Source organism: Dipodomys merriami, unplaced genomic scaffold (assembly GCF_024711535.1).
Source record: "Dipodomys merriami isolate MVZ:Mamm:240054 unplaced genomic scaffold, mDipMer1.0.p SCAF_24, whole genome shotgun sequence".
Taxonomy (NCBI): Eukaryota; Metazoa; Chordata; class Mammalia; order Rodentia; family Heteromyidae; genus Dipodomys; species Dipodomys merriami.
In genome coordinates this window covers 14,895,203-14,914,208 of record NW_027203826.1, presented here as the reverse complement: position 1 = coordinate 14,914,208, position 19,006 = coordinate 14,895,203, and the positions used below count along the sequence as shown (strand labels likewise).

The 19,006-nt window shown below is 35.0% G+C and overlaps 1 protein-coding gene across 2 annotated transcripts in view; it reads left to right on the top strand.

Moving 5' to 3' along the window:
- Fmn2 (formin 2) overlaps window positions 1–19,006 on the top strand; it is a 171,055-nt gene that overhangs the window by 62,469 nt on the left and 89,580 nt on the right. The window contains exons 3-5 of one of the 2 annotated variants that reach the window (XM_070034271.1): window positions 5,696–5,843; window positions 7,818–7,829; window positions 11,740–11,795. In XM_070034271.1, the coding sequence (XP_069890372.1) occupies window positions 5,696–5,843; window positions 7,818–7,829; window positions 11,740–11,795 (216 nt within the window). The remainder of the gene's footprint in view (window positions 1–5,695; window positions 5,844–7,817; window positions 7,830–11,739; window positions 11,796–19,006) is intronic. The other variant, XM_070034272.1, reaches the window with a different exon arrangement.

Genomic DNA, 19,006 nt, shown 5'->3' with positions numbered 1-19,006 from the left:
TTCTTTGTGTGTAGAAAGAACAGCTTCAATTTTTTTTTTACATAAATCCCTTAGATAAATTTGCTGATCATAATACTCAGATCCTTTCTGACTGATGGTTTCTTTTCATTCTAATAGCTAGAAGTTATTTTCTCTGTGGATATGTTTTCTTATCCTTATATTGCTATCCATTTTACTGTATTTACTTGAAACTATTATATTTGATGCATATATATTTAGAATGTATTTATTCATTATGAATTAAATAACATTAGAAATCTTCAATCTTAAAATTTTACTTTTGCTTTAGGCTTTAAAAAATATTATTTAACTATGTTTACTTTCTTTAGTGTAACATTTACCTGGCATATTTGTCCTTCTTAGCAGTCTTGAATTTTTATAGCTTTGGATTTTAAATTGAATCTCTTCTATGGGGCAAAGACTTTAATATTTGTTTTTACCTAGTTGACTATTTTTATTGTCCATTGACATATTCCCACATCCATTTCCATTTAATGAAATTGCTTCTAGCTTTTTGAAATGCAGAGAACATGCTGATTATCTATAGTTACTCTGTAGTGAGTACAATACCTGTCTTTCTTTCTCTTGTCTAACTAGAACTTAGAATCAAAGTCTCCTTAGCCTTCTTTCGCCCCAACTCTCCCAGCTTCTAGTCACTCACATTACTTTCTTCTGTGAGTCATCATTTTAATTTTCCACATATAAATAAGTTAATGTGGTATTTTTGATCTTGACTTATTTCAGTTAATATAATTATGTCAATTCATATATGTATGTATGTATGTATATATGCATTTGTATATGTGTGTATGTGTATGGTACTGGAATTGAACTCAAGCTTGTTCAGCCCCTTCCCATCTTTCTTTTAGTTTCCTTTTTTAGCTAGAATTTTTCTTGTACCTGGGGCTGTCCTCAGATGTGATCATCCTACCTCATTCCCAATGTAGCTGGGATTATAAGCATTTATCATCATATCTACCTCCATTGAAGTTGTTGCAAATGATGAAATTTCATTCTTCTTATGGCTGAATAGAATTCCATTGTGTATATTTGCCACATTTTCTTTTTCCATTCATCTACAACAGACATTCTGTTAATTTTTATTTTTGGCTACTGGGAATGGAACTTCAATATACCTGAAAGTACAGAAGTTTTTGACGATCACTGACTTTATTGTCTTAGGATAGATACCCTATAGTGGAATTATTGGATCATACAGTAGTTATATTTAAAAAATTTAAGAATCTCTATAATGATTATGTTTATTTCCATTTCCATTAAGAAGTGTAAATGTTTTCCATTCTCCTCATTTGTGCCTACTACTTGTTATGTTTTTCTTTTGTTAATATCCTTTCTCACCAAAATGTGGTGACAACCACTAGAGTTTTAATTTGCATTTTTCCTGATTATTAGCGCTACTGAACATTTTTTCAAAACCTGTTGATCATTTATATGCCTTTAAAAAGTTCTAATTAATTTTATTGTCCATTTCTATTACATTTGTATATACATACATACAAATATACATATACACACATGCATGTGTATATGAATATATATGTTTGCTGCTGAGCTTTTAGAGTTCTCAATATATTGTAAATATTACCGTGTATTAATTTGTCAGACATACATTTTGCACGTATTTCTTCTGTTCTGTAGTTGGTTCTTTATTCTGTTGATTTTGTCCTAATTTGATGTAATTCCATTTGTCTATTATTACTCTTTATTTTCTGTGATCTTCAGTCTTTTCCAGAAACTTCTCACCTAGTTGGGATTCCTGAAACATTTCCCTTATGTTTTCTGAAGCTTCAGGTCTTACTTTTAGATTTATAATCCATTAGGAGCTGACTTATAACTGGTGAGTAGGAAATAGGTATCTAGTTTTATTTTTCTGTACATGGCTATTTGAAAGTCTGCCTTTTTTCTCCAATAAACTACTGTTTTCTGGAAAATAGTTGACTACAAATGTGTGCATTTGTTCTTGGCCTTCTATTCAGAGCTTCTTGGGTATATATCTGTTTTTATGCCAGTAACATGCTGTTTTAATTTTATTTTTATGGCTTTGTAGCATATTTTGAAGTCAGATAGAGTAACAATTTCTTTGGGTTTTTTGTGTAAGATTATTTTAGGTATTTGGATGTTTTTGTTATTTAACACACAGTTTAAATTTGTTTTTCTGTCTCTTTAAAAATAGCATATATATCTTGATCAGGCTTCAGTTGAATCTGTAGATTGCTTTGGGAAGTATATATATTTTATTGGTAATGATTTTTTCTAATCTATGAACATGGGATGTCTTCCTACTTCCTTCATGCCTTTTTCGATTTATTTCCTCAATATTTAATAGCTTTTATTGTAGATATATTTCACTTTCTGGGCTGGGAAGATGGCTCAGTGGTAGAGTGCTTGCCTTGCATACATGAGGCCCTGGATTTGATTCCTCAGCACCACATAAGCAGAAAAAGCCGGAAGTGGCGCTGTGACTCAAGTGGTAGACTGCTAGCCTTGAGCTGAAGAGCTGAGGGATAGCACCCAGGCCTAAATTTCATGCCTCACAACTGACCAAAAAAAAGAAAAAAAGAAAAAAAATACTTTCTTAGTTAAATTTATTCCTAAGCCATTCATTTATTTTATAAGGTTATTCCTGATACCTTTTTTCAAAAAGTTATTTTTTAATGTATAGAAATACAACTGATATTTGTGTGTTAGTTATCTAGCCTGAACATTACTTATTTTTTGATTCCTTTCTTTTGGTGAAATCTTTTGTGTTTTCTATATATAAAACCATGTCATCAGTAATTAGTTATAACTCTACTTCTTCCTTTCTTGTTTGGATACTTACTTTTCTTTCTTTTATTTAATTACTCTAACAAGAATTCCCAGCACTGTTTTTAAGATAAGCAATGGGAGTGAGCATCCTTGTCTTCTTCTACATTTACATCTTAAAGGAAAGGGTTTCAGATATCAGGAACTATGTTACCTGTAAGTTTATTATATATGGCAATTATTAGGATGAGGTGCAGTTCTTCTATACTTACTTTTTTGTGTATTTTATCTTGAAAGTACATTGAACTTTGCCAGTGACATTTTTCTGCATGTAATGAGATGACAATGGATTTTTCCCTTCATCCTGTGGATATGCTTTATCAAATTTATTGTTGTGCATATGTTGACACATCTTTGCATCCCAAGGATAAGTTCTACTTCATCATAATGTATTATCCTTTTAATATATTGTTGAGAACTTTTGAGAGCTTTTGCACCTATGTTCAGTAAGGATAATAGCCTTTAGTTCTCTTTTTGTGTGTGGGTGAAAACCTTTTATAAATTGGTGTGTCTCTGGGGAGAATATCTCAGTAAGATCTTGTCAACTTGTTCTGCCTCTGAGACATTATTTTAATGAATTTTGCTCACTCCATTACATTTTTATACTCTACATTTTAAATTCATAGCATGATTTTTTAAATGTAAGTAATATTTGAATAAATATATTGGAGTATGTGAATATTTTCACATAACAATGATTTATCTTCCCTCAGGGAAACCTTCTATTAATATTGTAGTTAATATAAATATATATCTATTTTTTAATTCTTTTGATCCTAAATTTCTCTCTCAAATATTTGTATGAATTTTTAGTCTTTTTTGGGGGGTGGGGGGTCGTGGGGCTTGAACTATGGGCCTGAGTACTATCCCTCAGCTCTTCAGCTCAAGGTGAGTGCTTTACCACTTGAGCCATAGTTCCACTTCCAGTTTTCTGGTGGTTTATTGGAAATAAGAGTCTCACAGACTTTTCCTGTCCAGGCTGGCTTTGAATCCTGATCCTCAAATCTCAGCCTCTTGAGTAGCTAGGATTATAGGCATGAGCCACCAGCACCCAGCTGAATTTCCAGTCTTATTGGCAGCAATAGTAGTGCTTGTTTGGAGCACAATTAAGAAAACATCTTTATGTTATCCTTAAACACTTCATAGATCCACACTTCTATCCATCCTGGAACTGGGCCTTGTTGATGTCATATGTCACTCTTTTGAATTATCATTTGTATATACTCACTCAATTTCAACTTCTCCTATTTAAAATTGAATCAGAGATTCTTTGTGCAGTCACATTTATGTATTCTGTCTAGAACTATGTAAAGATGATATGATAGTGTTAATGGTGTGAAGATTCTGGTAGAAATAAATGTGTGAAGATAACACAATTATTTTTAAATCTATGTTACATTATTTTCTAAAAGGAGGCAAAGTATGCTTGCAGCTGCATAACACATTGCAATATTAGAAAATATACCCAGTGGATTCTGTTATAGTTCTGATTAGTTACTGTTTTTCTTATCTCCCCACCTCAAAACAATTCTATAGGGTTCTGCTACTGTTAGTAATTAAATGATAAATATTAACATAATTGAATGATAAATGTTAATAGTGATTTTGTTTAGTCATATACACAGACATCAAATGCATGCAGCGTTTTAACTGGAGGTCTAGACCATAGGCCTACATCTCCCTAATATGTCCTGCCACTTGGCCCACTGTGATAGAAAGAAGTATTGGTGAAGGGCAGAGGCAGGAGATTTATTATGCAGCATGAGCATGCTCTGGGGTGCCTGAGTTGATGTTTACTAAAAGCTGTTAGGAAAATGTTATCAAGAAAATATAGGGCATGCATCCTCAATAGATTAAAAGTGGGACATCTTTCTGAAGTCCTAATGAGCACTTTTCTGAGGACTCCCAGTGGTGCTGTGAGCTCTGCAGCTGTCTCTATGCACCATGTGTTTTTAGGAGCCTTTTCATTCTATCCACAGCTGTTTGCCTGCAACTGACAATGCCTTTGTCAGAAGAACCCTGTATGACTCTGTTATTCTTGGCAGGCTCATTTACTTTTCTATGTTTTCTTTTCCAAATAGTTTCCAAATCATGGTAAGTCAATTTCTCCTGTTTTTTTGTTTGAGAAGACAAGAAAACTTTTCATGTCCCTATAGTAACAGACTGTCCTCTCATTTTCCTAACTGTTTTTAAAAGGACATCAGCTGAGTGTGATGATGTATGACTGTAGTTTCAGCTAATACAGAACTCAGGACCACTGAAGCCCAGGAGTATAGGACGTGCCTAAGTAAGATATGGAGACAGTGTTTGAACATACACAGAGAGAGAGAGAAAGAAAGAGAGGGAGAGAGAGGAATAGAGAGGAATAGAGAGATTATGTTTAAATGAATTGAGGATGTTCAGGGAATTCTCTTTTTTTTAACATTTGTGGGAGAATTTCATTTTCAATGAATTGGAAAGTTTGCTGTTTTTACTTAGAAAAATGGCATAAGATCAGCTATAAAATAGTGGATTGATTTCTATTCAAGAGAATGCAATATTAGTGTAACCAAATTGTCTAGATAATTTTTGTGTGTCTGCCCAGTGTTTTCACTGTCCCATATTGTAATTCTCTGTAGTCCCTACATAACATCACTTCCAAAGAAAGAGATTTAGATTTTACTTAAAAAAAGTTGTTGGGACAAGTGTGTTTACGAAATGATGGATGGCTGTTCTTATGGATCAATATGGAGCAGTATGGGAAGATATTTTAATAATTTGTATGAGTATTCTTATCTATATAATTTATATAGAAACAACGTTGTCATGTTATCTGCAAAGCTTATTTTGTTATTAATGACATTTATATTTTCTCTATTGTTAAATATAGCAAGATCAACTGTATACCTGGGCTGCAGTTAGTCAACCCACACATTCACTGGATTACATAGAAGGGCAGTTTCCCAGGCGAGCCCCATCTATGTGGCCACCATCAAGACCTCCTGAAGAACAACTCAAGGCCAAGGATGTTGAAACAGGTAGGATGAGGGCTATGTGAGATTCTGTGAGTGCTGTGAGATGGTGTCACATAATGTGTCACTACAGAGCTTACTGGGGGAGAGACTCAGTGCTTGCACATAGGGGCTTTTTATAGTTTCATCTGGAGGTAACTGCCCAATTAAAATGAATGATAGGCCTGTAAAACTGAAGATCTTTATGACCATGTTCAAGGCTATTGAGTTCTAACTAATGGAGGAGAAAAAGACACTAGAATTGTCCACCAATGAATGTATATATTAAAGTTTGGGAAACATCATCTCCAAGCATCTGGTGGAAGCCACCGGAAAGTTGGAGCTCCATATACTGCTTGGGCTAAGAGGGCCCAAGAGGGACATTTCTGTTGTTTCCAACCAAGTTCCTCCGAATCTTGTTACTTTCTGCTTTCTTTGTTCTTCTCTTTCTCTGGAGAGACAACTGAGGGAGGCAAAATAGAAAAATAACTTTTATGACATCTCAGTTTCACAATACTTTAAAAAAACATCATGCATCATTTAGATCCAGTCTTCATTTTCATTAAACTTTTTACTTTTTTTCTCTTTCTCATTTTGCTGTGGGAAACTACTATGTATTCTAGAATGGAAACTTAGCATGAGGTTAGCATCAGTGTCCCTTGGAGGAGTTCAGTAGAATGATAGTCATTTCAAGCCAGAATCTAGGGTTTCATGCAAAATTGAGAGTCATATTTGTGTTTTAATGCTTTATAGAATTTGATAGTTTTATATCCTATTTTTCTTCATTTTAATATAAAAATTGTCCAGCTTCTACATGGCAGAGTGACCAGGAATAAATATTGATGTAAATATTTTCTATAAATAGATATAATTGAATATAATACAGATACAAATATCTAAGTGAAGATTCTTATTGCTGCTCTGATATTCATCAAACAGATTTTCTTAAATGGTAGCATGAACTTTAGAGTTGAGAACTTTAAGTGTCCTCATTGGTTCAATGAAAGAATTGTAGCCATAGAAACTTAATTTGGACTTGTAGTAAGAGAGCTTTTAACATAAGAATTTGGGTTCTGTCCCTAAATAGCTTAGTAATATCAGACAAATTTAACTACTGTATTGCTTCCTCTTCTATAAAGCTGTCATGGGAACAGCACTCATTGTGCAGTGCTGTTGGAGGTTTCTATGGATTCATATAAAGTGTAAGAACACAGAATGCATTTCCAAGTTCAGTAAGAATATTTGCTATTTTTATTGTTATTATGATGACATGAATTATTGCAGTGAGTACAAGTCATTTTCTTGTACAGTAGTTGTATTTAAAATCAACAGTAATCTAGTGTCAAAGGTATTCCAGGCCATTGGCCAAAGTCTTGCAAAGGGAACTCACTGTTCTGCATTCATGCACTTTTGGGTAGAAATATTTCCTTCTCTCTTCCACCAGTGCATTCCACCCTGAATGTCCCTTTTTAAATGTTAAGCGGAGTACACGGAGTGTAGTAGAGTACATTGAAACAGAGAGGTCTTCAGATATGAGAGTTCTAATATGAGACCACTTTGAAATAAAAAGTAATTTTAGTTTTAAAAGGAAAACCACACTAAAATTATCCATCTCTTTATATATACTATTTTTATTTCTCTTGTTAGAAAAAATTTTGCTTAAAAATTCCTGGGTTTATATTTTATAAAGCCCTTTGAGAAATTTGTTTTTCTTTATTTGTTCACTGAGTAGGGTGATACCTTGATGTTGTGTTTACTCTACCTTTTAGAGCAATCAAAAATTATGTAATGTTTAATCTTACTGAGTATGTATACAGAAGGGGTACTTGATTGAGAGCTGACTGAAAGTTGTTATCTAGCTGTAGCTTGAGTATAATAATTGGACTTGATACTAGGACTTGATACTAGTTTGCTCTAAATTGTTTAACATAGCTTGCAGAACACTAGAGCAAGTAATTTTAATATAAAACCTTTTCTTTTATAAAATATGCATTCTTGAAGAGGATGTTGGTGGTAAGTAGAAAGTAATTTTATTTAGCAACTTACTTTCCTCCAATCGAATATCAATAGCCATAGAACATACGTTTGTTCAAATAGAACTAATGACATGTAATTCCATGCCATTCATTCCGAGACACAGTCCCGTGGGGCATTCTCCTTCACAAGCTGTCATACCACTTCCTTTCTGCTAGTCAGCTGTCACCTGCGAGAGACTGTCAGCACTACAGAAAGGCTTGCCTAGAGCCTGACGTTTTATTTTTATTATGAGCAGTTGTAATGTAGCTATCAATAGTAAACTATTTGCATATACATAATTGAGGGCACACATTACTGAGCCGTGATGTCATTATTAATATAACTAAGTACAAGGTGTGGCTGCTTTCAATTTAATTCAAAATAAAAGAGCTCAATGGTTTTTTTCCCCTTTTGAAGAAGTCAGACTTAAAGCCTCGCTCAGAAAATCAAGAGCTTTTATTATATATTAACATCATAGATTCTTGCAACTCTTCAGAATAAGTGGTTACTAATTCATATGTCCAGCTATTTCATACTTTTCATGCTGCTTCTTCAGTCCCCCCCTTTTTGTCAGTTGTGGGGCCTGAACTCTGGGCGCTGTCCCTCAGCTCTTCAGTTCAAGGCTAGTATTCTGCCACTTGAGCCACAGCGCCACTTCTGACTTTTCCTGCTTATGAGGTGCTGAGGAATCGAACCCAGGGCCTCATGCATGCAAGGCAAACACTCTACCACTGAGCCACCTTCCCAGCCCTTCTTCGGTCCCTTTTATGTATTCCACTTTTGTGTTTCCGTCCTGTAATAGTTTCTTTTTTTTTTTTCTTTCTTCACCTTTATACACTGACCAAACAGATGGCCTTTTTTTTTCTCCTGTGAACTTAAAAGGAATCTCTGTGAGGCCAGGGTGAAATATTGCTACCTCTCCTCTCCTGTGAGCTGCAGAAGGCTCTCAGGTTCCTGAGCTTCTCTTCTGGATCCCTGTGAAGTCAGTAGGGTCTTCATGGATAGGCCTTAGCGGTATAAACTGACCTTTATAAAATGCTTCATGAGAAAGGAACGGAAGGAACTTTGGAACTGACTTGCTCAGTTACTGTGGGTGATGGAGCCATTGATTAGAACACAGCCTTTCCCTTGTGAAGTTTTCTGTCTGTGGTCTCTCTTGCTATCCACACAAACTTATATGATACCTGCACTCACACATCCACAGTAGTGTCTTCGTTTCTAGTGTCTTGTGACCTTTTATTCATATATGACTTTTGAATGATTTTCATATCATAACTTAACCTGCTTATATGCACTCCTTCTTGTAGACTCCAGTATTTTATTATGTTCAAAATATGCAATTCAGTATTTAAAGGAATGAATGGAGATCTTCATTTGAAAATAAAACACCCACCACAAATGAAGCAACAGCCCCTACAAATTGGAATCATAGGGATACCAGGCTTTTAGGTTACGTTCAGAGCTGTACTAGGCAAAATGATAGAGCATTTGCAGTTTTATCAGTAATATTCGTCCCCTCTCTTTGCTTCATAAAGATTTAAAAAATGAAACAACAAAAAGTCTATATTGTAAATATTTCAGAAGGGTGATGAAGGAGGTGGAGTTTCAAAGTACCTTGGAGAGCTCTCTCATCCTGTTTCTCTTTAAAGGAAGCATTCTAGTTAATGAGTGTTTACTGAGACTGTCTGCCAGTCGACAAACTGGGTTTAAGGCAATTCGGAGAAGGTCACTTGAGTGCTGGATGGATGCAGGAAACTTGGTAACAAGTGTGGGAGGAAACTCAGTGAAGGGTAGAACTGAGCTCAATTCTGAAATCCCGCTGAATCTTGACTTGTTTCTCTGGAACAAGAGAATTCCAGAATGCCATCTTCTCTCTAACAATTACATGCCACTTCTGCCATTTCTTTCACTTGATTTCTACCTCTTTCTCTTTTATTTTCTGCAATTTCTTTTTCTTTTATATTTACTCTTCTCTGGTTCTTAGTTTGTTCTCATTCATTTTCCCTTTATGTTGCAATTATTAGTTCATATATTATTTTCATTTTGAAAGCATTGATCAAGATGTATTATTCTCATAAACTGACAAGTTGATTGGAACTCCTTCATACAATTTATAGAGATAATAGCAAATAAATGTGCAACAAAATCCCTACAAAACACAACAAAAAAAATAACTTGACCTTCTAGATTCCTACATTGTAGCTGGTGAGTTTAATGAGGGTATTTTAAGATATAAATTTATCTTAAGTGGTTAAATATAGATATTCAAGGAAAGAAAGAGTTTGAAATAATGGGAATAGGGAAGGGAGAATGAATTGTTTAGATAATTATTGCATAAGATTGAAGGATAGTGAGAACATGGGTGTAGGGGACTAAAATATTCAACTGCCAATCTTTCCAGTTAATATTCTATTCTAATTACATTGTTCTAGTAATCTACACTTGTTTTATTCCCATGAGAGCCTGGAAGTTTGCTTGCATTCTGGCCTTGGGCTTTTCTCTATGTAGAGGATAGATGACATTAATAATTTTCAGAATCTGATCCAGGGAGCATTGAAGATTCCTGCAGGCCTTCTTATTTTTGTTTTTATATGTTTCTATGTGCATGTAAGCTTTGCTTCGAAGAAAGGGCCAGTGCCCTCTAGCTTAAATGAAAGATTCTTGACTTGCTTATCCCTTACGTTTTCTAGCAAATGACAAAAACATGAAATATACAAAATTCATTCAGAATGCTGAATTACTCAGTGCCTCCTGGTGACTAGTATTCATTATTTATTATCAAAATCTGAAGATAACTTTGGGTAGTTAATTAAGGTATTTGAAATGTAAGTGTTCAAGACTGGTATAGTTTCCACCATGTACAAACATTAGCTAAGTTAATATAAAAAGTGTAAGTCTTGGCATGGACTGTCTTTAAAAATTGTTCCTGTTGAGTGGTTCCACAGGGACTTCCAACTTCATATGTTCATTTATTTATACACTGTATCTTGATCAGAGTCACCTCTTCCATAATTCTCCTCTTCCCAACTATCTCTTCTCCCACCAGCTAGTTTCCCACTTCATTTTTTCATATACATACATTGAGAACTACAACTATATTCATCCACTGTTTCTTTTTTCATTCATCCTCTCCACTAGTCCCACTTCCATTTGAAACATGTTTCAGCTTCCTGATACTCATTGTTTAATTGCTGTTAATTGTTTAAAGTGTTGACACCATGGAATTTTATTCCTGCATATACTGTACTTTTGCCAGCTTGGTCATGTATATATTTAGCAAGGTCATTCTAATATAAAAGTATCAGAAAGCAAGTATGATAGATGTGCAGAGAGGAATGTAGTGTTATTCTAGGCTTTAAAAGCTATAATGGCCAGGCACCAGAATTACATGCCTGTAATCCTAGCTACTCAGGAGGGTTATATCAGTGACTCACACCTATAATTTTAGCTACTCAGGAGGCTGAGATTTGAGGAGTATGATTCAAAGCCAGCCCTGGTAAGAAAGCCCATGGGGCTCTTATTTCCAATTAAATACCAAAAAAGCTGTAAGGAGAGCTGTGGCTCAAGTAGTAGAGCATTATCCCTGAGCAAAACAGGTCAGGGCTATTTCTTAAGCTCTGAGTTCATTCCCCAGAACCAGAACACACACACACACACACACACACACACACACACACACACACACACACACATACACACACACACACACACACACACACACACGTCGCAATGTGTTGGTCATTATTTAAGTGTTATATACTCAAAACTACCCCTATTTTAGCCATATTAATGGATCAGTGAAAAGACTAGATATTTGCAATGCTTATGGTTAAAGATACATTCTCTTGGCTGAAGAGATGGGAAATTTTATTTAAGATATTGATTATCTGCTTCCTTTCCAATCCAGAGACTCAGTCTGCAGTTTTGGAAAGTCCAAAAAATGGTTCAAATGCTGTCCAGCAGGTAAGAAGAACTTCTTAGAATGTCAAATCTCCATTTCTCATATTTGTCTTAAAACTGAGCCAGGCTCTATGACTGAACTTCCTATCTCTCCTGCTGACTAGGCCACCCTTGTTTCCCAAAGCTGCAAAAGAGGCTGCATAGACAGAAGGGGACATGTTCTCCCATTTAGAGTTTACAAATAACTAGCCTTCAAATGAGCCAGCTTTCTGCTTTTCAGAAACTACGTTATTCAATGTCCAGCCTGAGTTAAATGTAATGGAACTGTTTCAGCAGGGAGCTCTGGCCACAATGGGAGACATCTGTGTGGATGTATGCCTGGCATTTGCGAATGTCCTAATGATATTCTTACAAAAAAAAGTCATAGCTTCTATAAGATCAAATGATACCTTTTTACACACCATGGAAGAAACCTGGGCTTTTAAAAAAAGTTTCATTTTTAAATTTAAAAAAATTTCTTTAAGCAGACTATTTAACAAAGCAGTTTATGAATACATCTGTTTATGTTGATCAATGTCACCCTTTCCAACATTCTCACCCATCCTTCCCCATATTTATCCCTTCCCTCACTCTTATTAATTTTGTAGGATATCTATCTATCTATCTATCTATCTATCTATCTATCTATCTATCTATCTATCTCTGTCTGTCTATCTATCTATGATTCTTGACTATATTCTCCCCTTCTTCTCCTTTTCATTTGTCTGCTCCTTTGCATGTGACTTCCCCTTTCCCTGTAACCCCACCCCACCCCTTTCAAGTACCTGCTTCCTGGTGCTTATTTCCTTGAATTTTCGTTTGCCTTTCTAAGGAATTGTACTATTGAGTTCTACCTTTAATATACCATGTGTTTCAATTAATACACTTCTTCATGATAAGCAACCATTGTATCAACGAGCCGCTAAAGTTCTCAACTTGCTTTGTTGGATGAAAATTTACTTAGTGTCTGTTTAATTTCTACAGAGCTGTTTTCTCCTCTTGTTACTAAAGAAGTCAAATTTCATGTATATTTTTTGTATTTAACTGGATTTAGTATAAAATTAGCAAAAAGTAAAATATGTACATGGAACATTAATAGTAGATAGCATTAGTTCATTGAATATAAAATCACTTGTTTTTTAAGCTCATTTATTCTTTTGAAAGTACTTTAACACTATATTAACAATCCAAATTAAGATTTATTCTATTTTTATTGTCTATTTTTGTTTATTGCTGTTTCTGAGATAGTGTGTGGTGATATATGCAGATTATCTCTGACAAAGTAATCTCTGTGGAATTAAAGAATTCATGAAGCCTATGTTTCTTTGGGTCTGGCTTACTTCAGTTAATGTAATTTTTTCAAGTCCTCAAATTTCCTTACAAATGGAGCAATGTCATTATTTCAGATGGAAGCATAGAATTCCATGGTACATATATGCTACATTTTCGTGATTCATTTGTACATTCCCACTATCAGTGTGGCCTTTTTTGCCACATCCCTGTCAGCATCTATGTTATTTTTCTTAATAATAGCCACTCTATCTGGGGTGAAGTGGAATTTCAATGTTGTGTTGTTTCCCTCATTTGTAGTAATCACAATGTGCCTATAAATCTACAAGTAAACACAATGGATGGTAAAAGACAAAAAAAAATACACTTGGACATGATAAATTAAACAGCACTCTAAACATTCTCACAGTGAGACAAAAGGAGGATATTCTTAGGCGAGGATAAGGCTCCATAGCTATATGCATATGATCGCTTAAAATGATATTTATGGAAATGAACTCCAATAAATGGAAATTAGTTTTTTTTATTATTTTGATTTTTGATTTTTTTCTTTTTCTCCTTTGCTGCTGTTTTTGATTTCTGTGCCTTTTGTCTGTATGTCTTCTGTTTGTATGTAAATGTATCTGTTTGGGGGAGGGCAAAAGGGACACAGAAATGGTTGGAGAAAGGATGAACAAATGAAGCCGTGATACTTACTAAACACTATGTTGAAAATGAAGTATACAACTGGGGGGAAAGGTATCAGGAGGGAAATACTGGGGGAAAAAAGGGAAGAAGTGAAATTGATCAAAAGGAAATGCACTCATTACCTGATTTATGTAACTATAACCCCTCTGTACATCACCTTTACAATAAAAATAAATAAAAAGATGATAAAAAGAAAAGTAATTCATGATCTTTAATAACTCTTCAAAGAACCAACTGGTACACTTTTCATGTATGAAAGCTATGCTCTCCCTAGAGGACAAATATGGGTAAAACACTAGCCAAAAAGTACTAGATGGGGGCTGGGAAGGTGGCTCAGTGGTAGAGCGCTAGCCTCGCATGCATGAGGCCCTGGTTCAATTCCTCAGCACCACATAAGCAAAAAGAAAAAAAGCCGGAAGTGGCACTGTGTCTCAAGTGGTAGAACATTAGCCTTGAGCTGAAGAGCTGAGGGACAGTGCCCAGGCACAGAGTTCAGGCCCCACGACCGGACTCCCCTCCCCCCCCCCAAAAAAAGAAGTACTAGTTGGGTTACTATTTTCCCCTCAGCAGATGAATGAATCAAGAAAACATGATGTGATGTGTGTGCATGCAAACACACACACACACACACACACACACACACACACACACACACACACACACACACAATGTTATTCTATGCTTCCATCAGAAAGAATGGCACTGCCCCATTTGTAAGGAAATGGAAAGACTTGAAAAAAATCTTATTAAGTGAAGTAAGCCAGACACAAAGAAATATAGATCCCATAGTTTCCCTCATTTGTAATAATTAGTATATGTCTAGGATGGTCCTAACAGATGAACACAGTAGCTCAATAGCTATGTACATCTGACCATATAAGATGATGCTAAATGAAATGAAATCCAAGACATGGACACAAGAGGTTTTTCTTTGTTGTTGTAGTTTTTAATGTACTATGTGATTTCTTTTTTCTTTTGTGTGTTTTCTTTTCTGTTCTTTTTCCTATGGTTTATCGCCTGTTGTCACTGTATTTGATTTTGGTATCCTGTGTTTTGCATATAACTTTAGAGATATTCTTAAGTATTGTGTGATTAAAAAAAATTTCCTAGCTACTTTTTAGTTTTGATTTTCTTAAGCATGTCTAAATTTTTATCTGAAAGAATATATAATTATATTTTTCTAAATTCTATGTCCAGGTCATAAGTAACTGAACTTTTTAAAAAAATGTATTTAGTGCCAAAGCAAATCCAAATAAGAAGCATTCTGTAATGATGACAATGAAAATAGGTTTGCAACCTTGTCCTCTATATTAATATTACAGTATATTAAGATACACACTCATGTAAATTTATACAGTGATCTGTTTTTCTTCAGCTATGGAACATGGCAAAATATATTTCAATAAGCAGAAAACATAGTAGGCTCAGAGATTTGTTAAGAATGATATTGCACCATCTCTAAGGAAATAGAAAGATGAGGGAAAAATTAGGTTACATGAAATAAGTCGGACCAAGTATGACAAAGGATGCTTCTTTTGCCCTATAAATAGAACCTAGATTTACCTTATTAACTCATAAGTAAATACATTATGTGGTATGCAAATGTATACAACTATGTTAACTGAAATATGGGAGATTCAAGGGAGATCTCAAATAATGTAATTCTTTAAAAAGCCAAAATCCAAGTTCAGCAAAATAAAACACCAGGAAGCTGGTACTCAAAAGGGGTAGGGTAGAGACAAGGGGAAAGGGATAGATGAATGAAGAAAAGATGAGGGAAAAATGCAGACAAGAATGCAAAATTATGAAGACTGAAGAAAGGGCTGAATAGGGGAAGGACAGGAGAGAATGTGGAAAGGGGTGACATTGATCAAGATATATTGTATTCATTAATTGTTTTGTTAAATGGAAACATCTTTGTAGAGCTACTTAAATATAATAATAAAAGAAAAGCTAGCACTTCAATCCCTAATAGCCTGAGTTAATTTTCCTACTCTTTTCCTGTTGACAAGTGTCTAGAAGCCAGGAAATACAATACATTAAGTGACAGGAAACATATTTGAAAGCAATTGAGGCTAAACAATCAATAATGGTATCATTTACTTCGAAACCATTGACTTTTTTGTTGTAACTTTTTTTAATGGCATGGGTATATTTAAAATTTAAAATAACTCATATAATGGGGATACAAAGAACTAGAATTAACAACCTATCATGAGTTATGCTTTTATTGTATTACCTTTGTAATTCTGACAGTTATTCTTTAAAACATATAGTTACTATAATTCATACTTTGCTTCTAAAGAGGAGGGGGTTTTTTGTTTGTTTTTTAAATAGGAGCTGAGTGTAAGGCCACAAAATTAATAAAGGGTTAAGCTAAGGTTTAAGCATAGGCATTTCATTTTATATTCTACCATAACAAAAATTATATTCTGATAGCCATGTGGTTATTTAGTATTGTCTTATTCCAAAACCATCAGATGGGTGAAATCAGAAATTCATTTGTATAGTTATTCTATTTATTCTGAAATAAAATTTGTTGAGCCAAATATCAAGATATATTACAGAGGAATGAAGATGTTGTATCAGACCTGTTCCTCTAGTGTCTGAGGTTTTACTATAACTTTGATATGCTAAATTGTGTTAATTTCAGTGCTTTACTGCTTTTAAAAAGGCATTTTTTTTTCTTTCTGGAAAGCAAACTTGCATTTTCCTTCTTGGTCTCTAGATGGCAGCTCTGTATTTCTGTAAAAATTTACCTCAGATCTGGAAAAGAGCTGGATTAAGCCCTTTCCCTCTCTCAGTTATTTTTCTCCAAAACTCTTTGCTTAAAGTTAAATATTGGAACCTTGTTTCCGACCTAGCTTTGAATTATTCTTAGTTTTGACCCTAAAGGTGAAAAATCTTCCTTTAGCTGAATTTTATTAGTAACCTTTACAGTTTTCCATTGGAAATAGATAGCTTGAAAGGTAAAGAGAAAAGAAACATTTTCATCTTTGAAGACTCATGGACTGATCATAACAGGCAATTAAAAGTTGGGGTTCTCCACCTCACATATTTGTTAATTATGAATAATTATATCTACTAGAAAGTATGAGTAAAAAGAAATGAAAGAATATAAGTAGGGGCTGGGAAGGTGGCTTAGCAGTAGAGTGAGTGCTTGCCTTGTATGCGTGAGGCCTTGGGTTCGATTCCTCAGCAACACATAAGCAAAAAGAAAAAAGCCAGAAGTGGCGATGTGGCTCAAGTGGTTGAGTACTAGCCTTGAGCTGAAGAGCTGAGGGACAGTGCCCAGGCCCAGAGTTCAGGCCCCACGACTGGACCCCCCCTCCCCCCCAAAAAAAAGAAATCAAGCATTGGTGAGATCAAGGGAAAGTTGTGGGATAAAAAGCAGTTATGAGGTAATTAATATTCTGACTTCTGATGGAGAATTGGGGTGGAATGTATAGGGCATCAGAATGACAGGGAAAATTTCTCTATAGTGTAAAGGCCTCAAAAGGTGATATAGGTTGATTGTTCAGAGAACAAAACACTCCAAAGTCTGAACCTACTCGAGTTCCCAAATGATGCCATTAATACAAAACTCTGCATCATGAAACTTTGTGGCACACAATTTTTGATGTTATGTCAAATTACCTTCAGGCTTTAAGTCTCAGATGTATATGAAGCATATATGAATTTTATGTTTAATCTTGGGTATTATCATTATGTATAAGAACAATTGTCAACAATTGTGAACAACACTTATCAAAATCCTATTTGTGAATTTTTGATAACAAGAAACATTAACATTGGGTAAACTATTGCACAATTTCTCAAAAGGCCAAGGGTTTTTGAAAAGTCTAGAAATCTGAAGGTCATAGAAATACATTTCTGCAGTATCAAGTCCTTTGAGAATCTAATAGACCTCCCTCTAGCTGGTACCAGAAAGATGGGGATTATTTTGCAGGCACTGGGCATGACAGCAGGCTACTAAGGAGAGATTTCTGAAGACCATAATGTCTGGCAGTCTCTTAGAGATTAAATCAGGCTTTCATTGTGGGCAGGCCTGTAAATGCTCACTTTCTTGGACTCTGAACATAAAATGTTAAACTCAGCGGCCTGAGAATTGATACCCCTGTGTTTTCCTTTATAATGACTAATATTTGCCCTGCAAAATTCCTTGTAAATCTCTTTAAAATAAGACAAAAACCATTCTTATTGTTGACAAGGAGTACAACCTTCTCTGGAGAGCACAGCAGAAAATGCTGTCAGGGTTATGAATGAGAAGCCAGCCAGCCCGCCCTTGACTAATAGCCTTGGATAAGAAGGCCAGATAAGATTCTTGGATGATTGCTAACTTCAGAACCAAAAATCCTCCACACATTTAATTTCTCTGTAAGAGTGGCTAGATATATTTTTTTTCAACTAAGCTTGAGGCATGCTTCATTGTTCTACTTCCTGGAATGGAAAAAGAAGAGGGTATTATTCACTTTTTAAGCAGATAAAGATAAATCAGGGGAAGTGAAAGGCCAGAAAATGGATTTTTTTTTATTTCCCTACAACAGTATTAATTATGTAAAACAGCAGTTAATCACACACTTCAGTTTTCCTTTATGTTTTCTAAACTTAAACTTAACCTGTATAGAAGAATTCTCTGAGTGCAGATGGCTCACAACTATAATTCTAGTCAAGAAATATAAATCTAAGCATAGTGGTTTGAGTCAGCCCAGACAAATTCTGGAGACTCTCATCTCTAATTAATAAGCAAAGAAGCGCTGGGCACCTGTGGCTCATGCCTGTAATCCTAGCTACTCAGGAGGCTGAGATCTAAGAATCATGGTTCAGAGTCAGCCCAGGCAGGAAACTCTGTGAAACTCTTATCTCCAATAAACCACTATACAACTGGAAGTGGCGCTGTGGCTCAAGTGGTAGAGTGCTCACCTTGAGCTGAAGAGCGCCAGGCCCAAAGTTCAAGCCCCATGACCAAAAAAAAAAACCGCAAAGAAGCCTGGGACAGGAGGCATGATTTAATTGGTAGACTGCCTCCTGTGTGGGAGTTAAGCCAAAATACTGGCACTATTAAAAAAAAAAAATAGGCAAAGATTTTTACATAAAATTTTTTATCTTTTATTTTGTAGCGTGTTTATTGCCATCAAGAATTCTTGGACTTTAGCACCTTTCTGGAAATACATAGATAATAGCATTGCTACATCTATTATAAACAGAGTTTTGGAATTTTTTTCTCTCTCAACACTAATTTGCACCTTCTTAGTTTT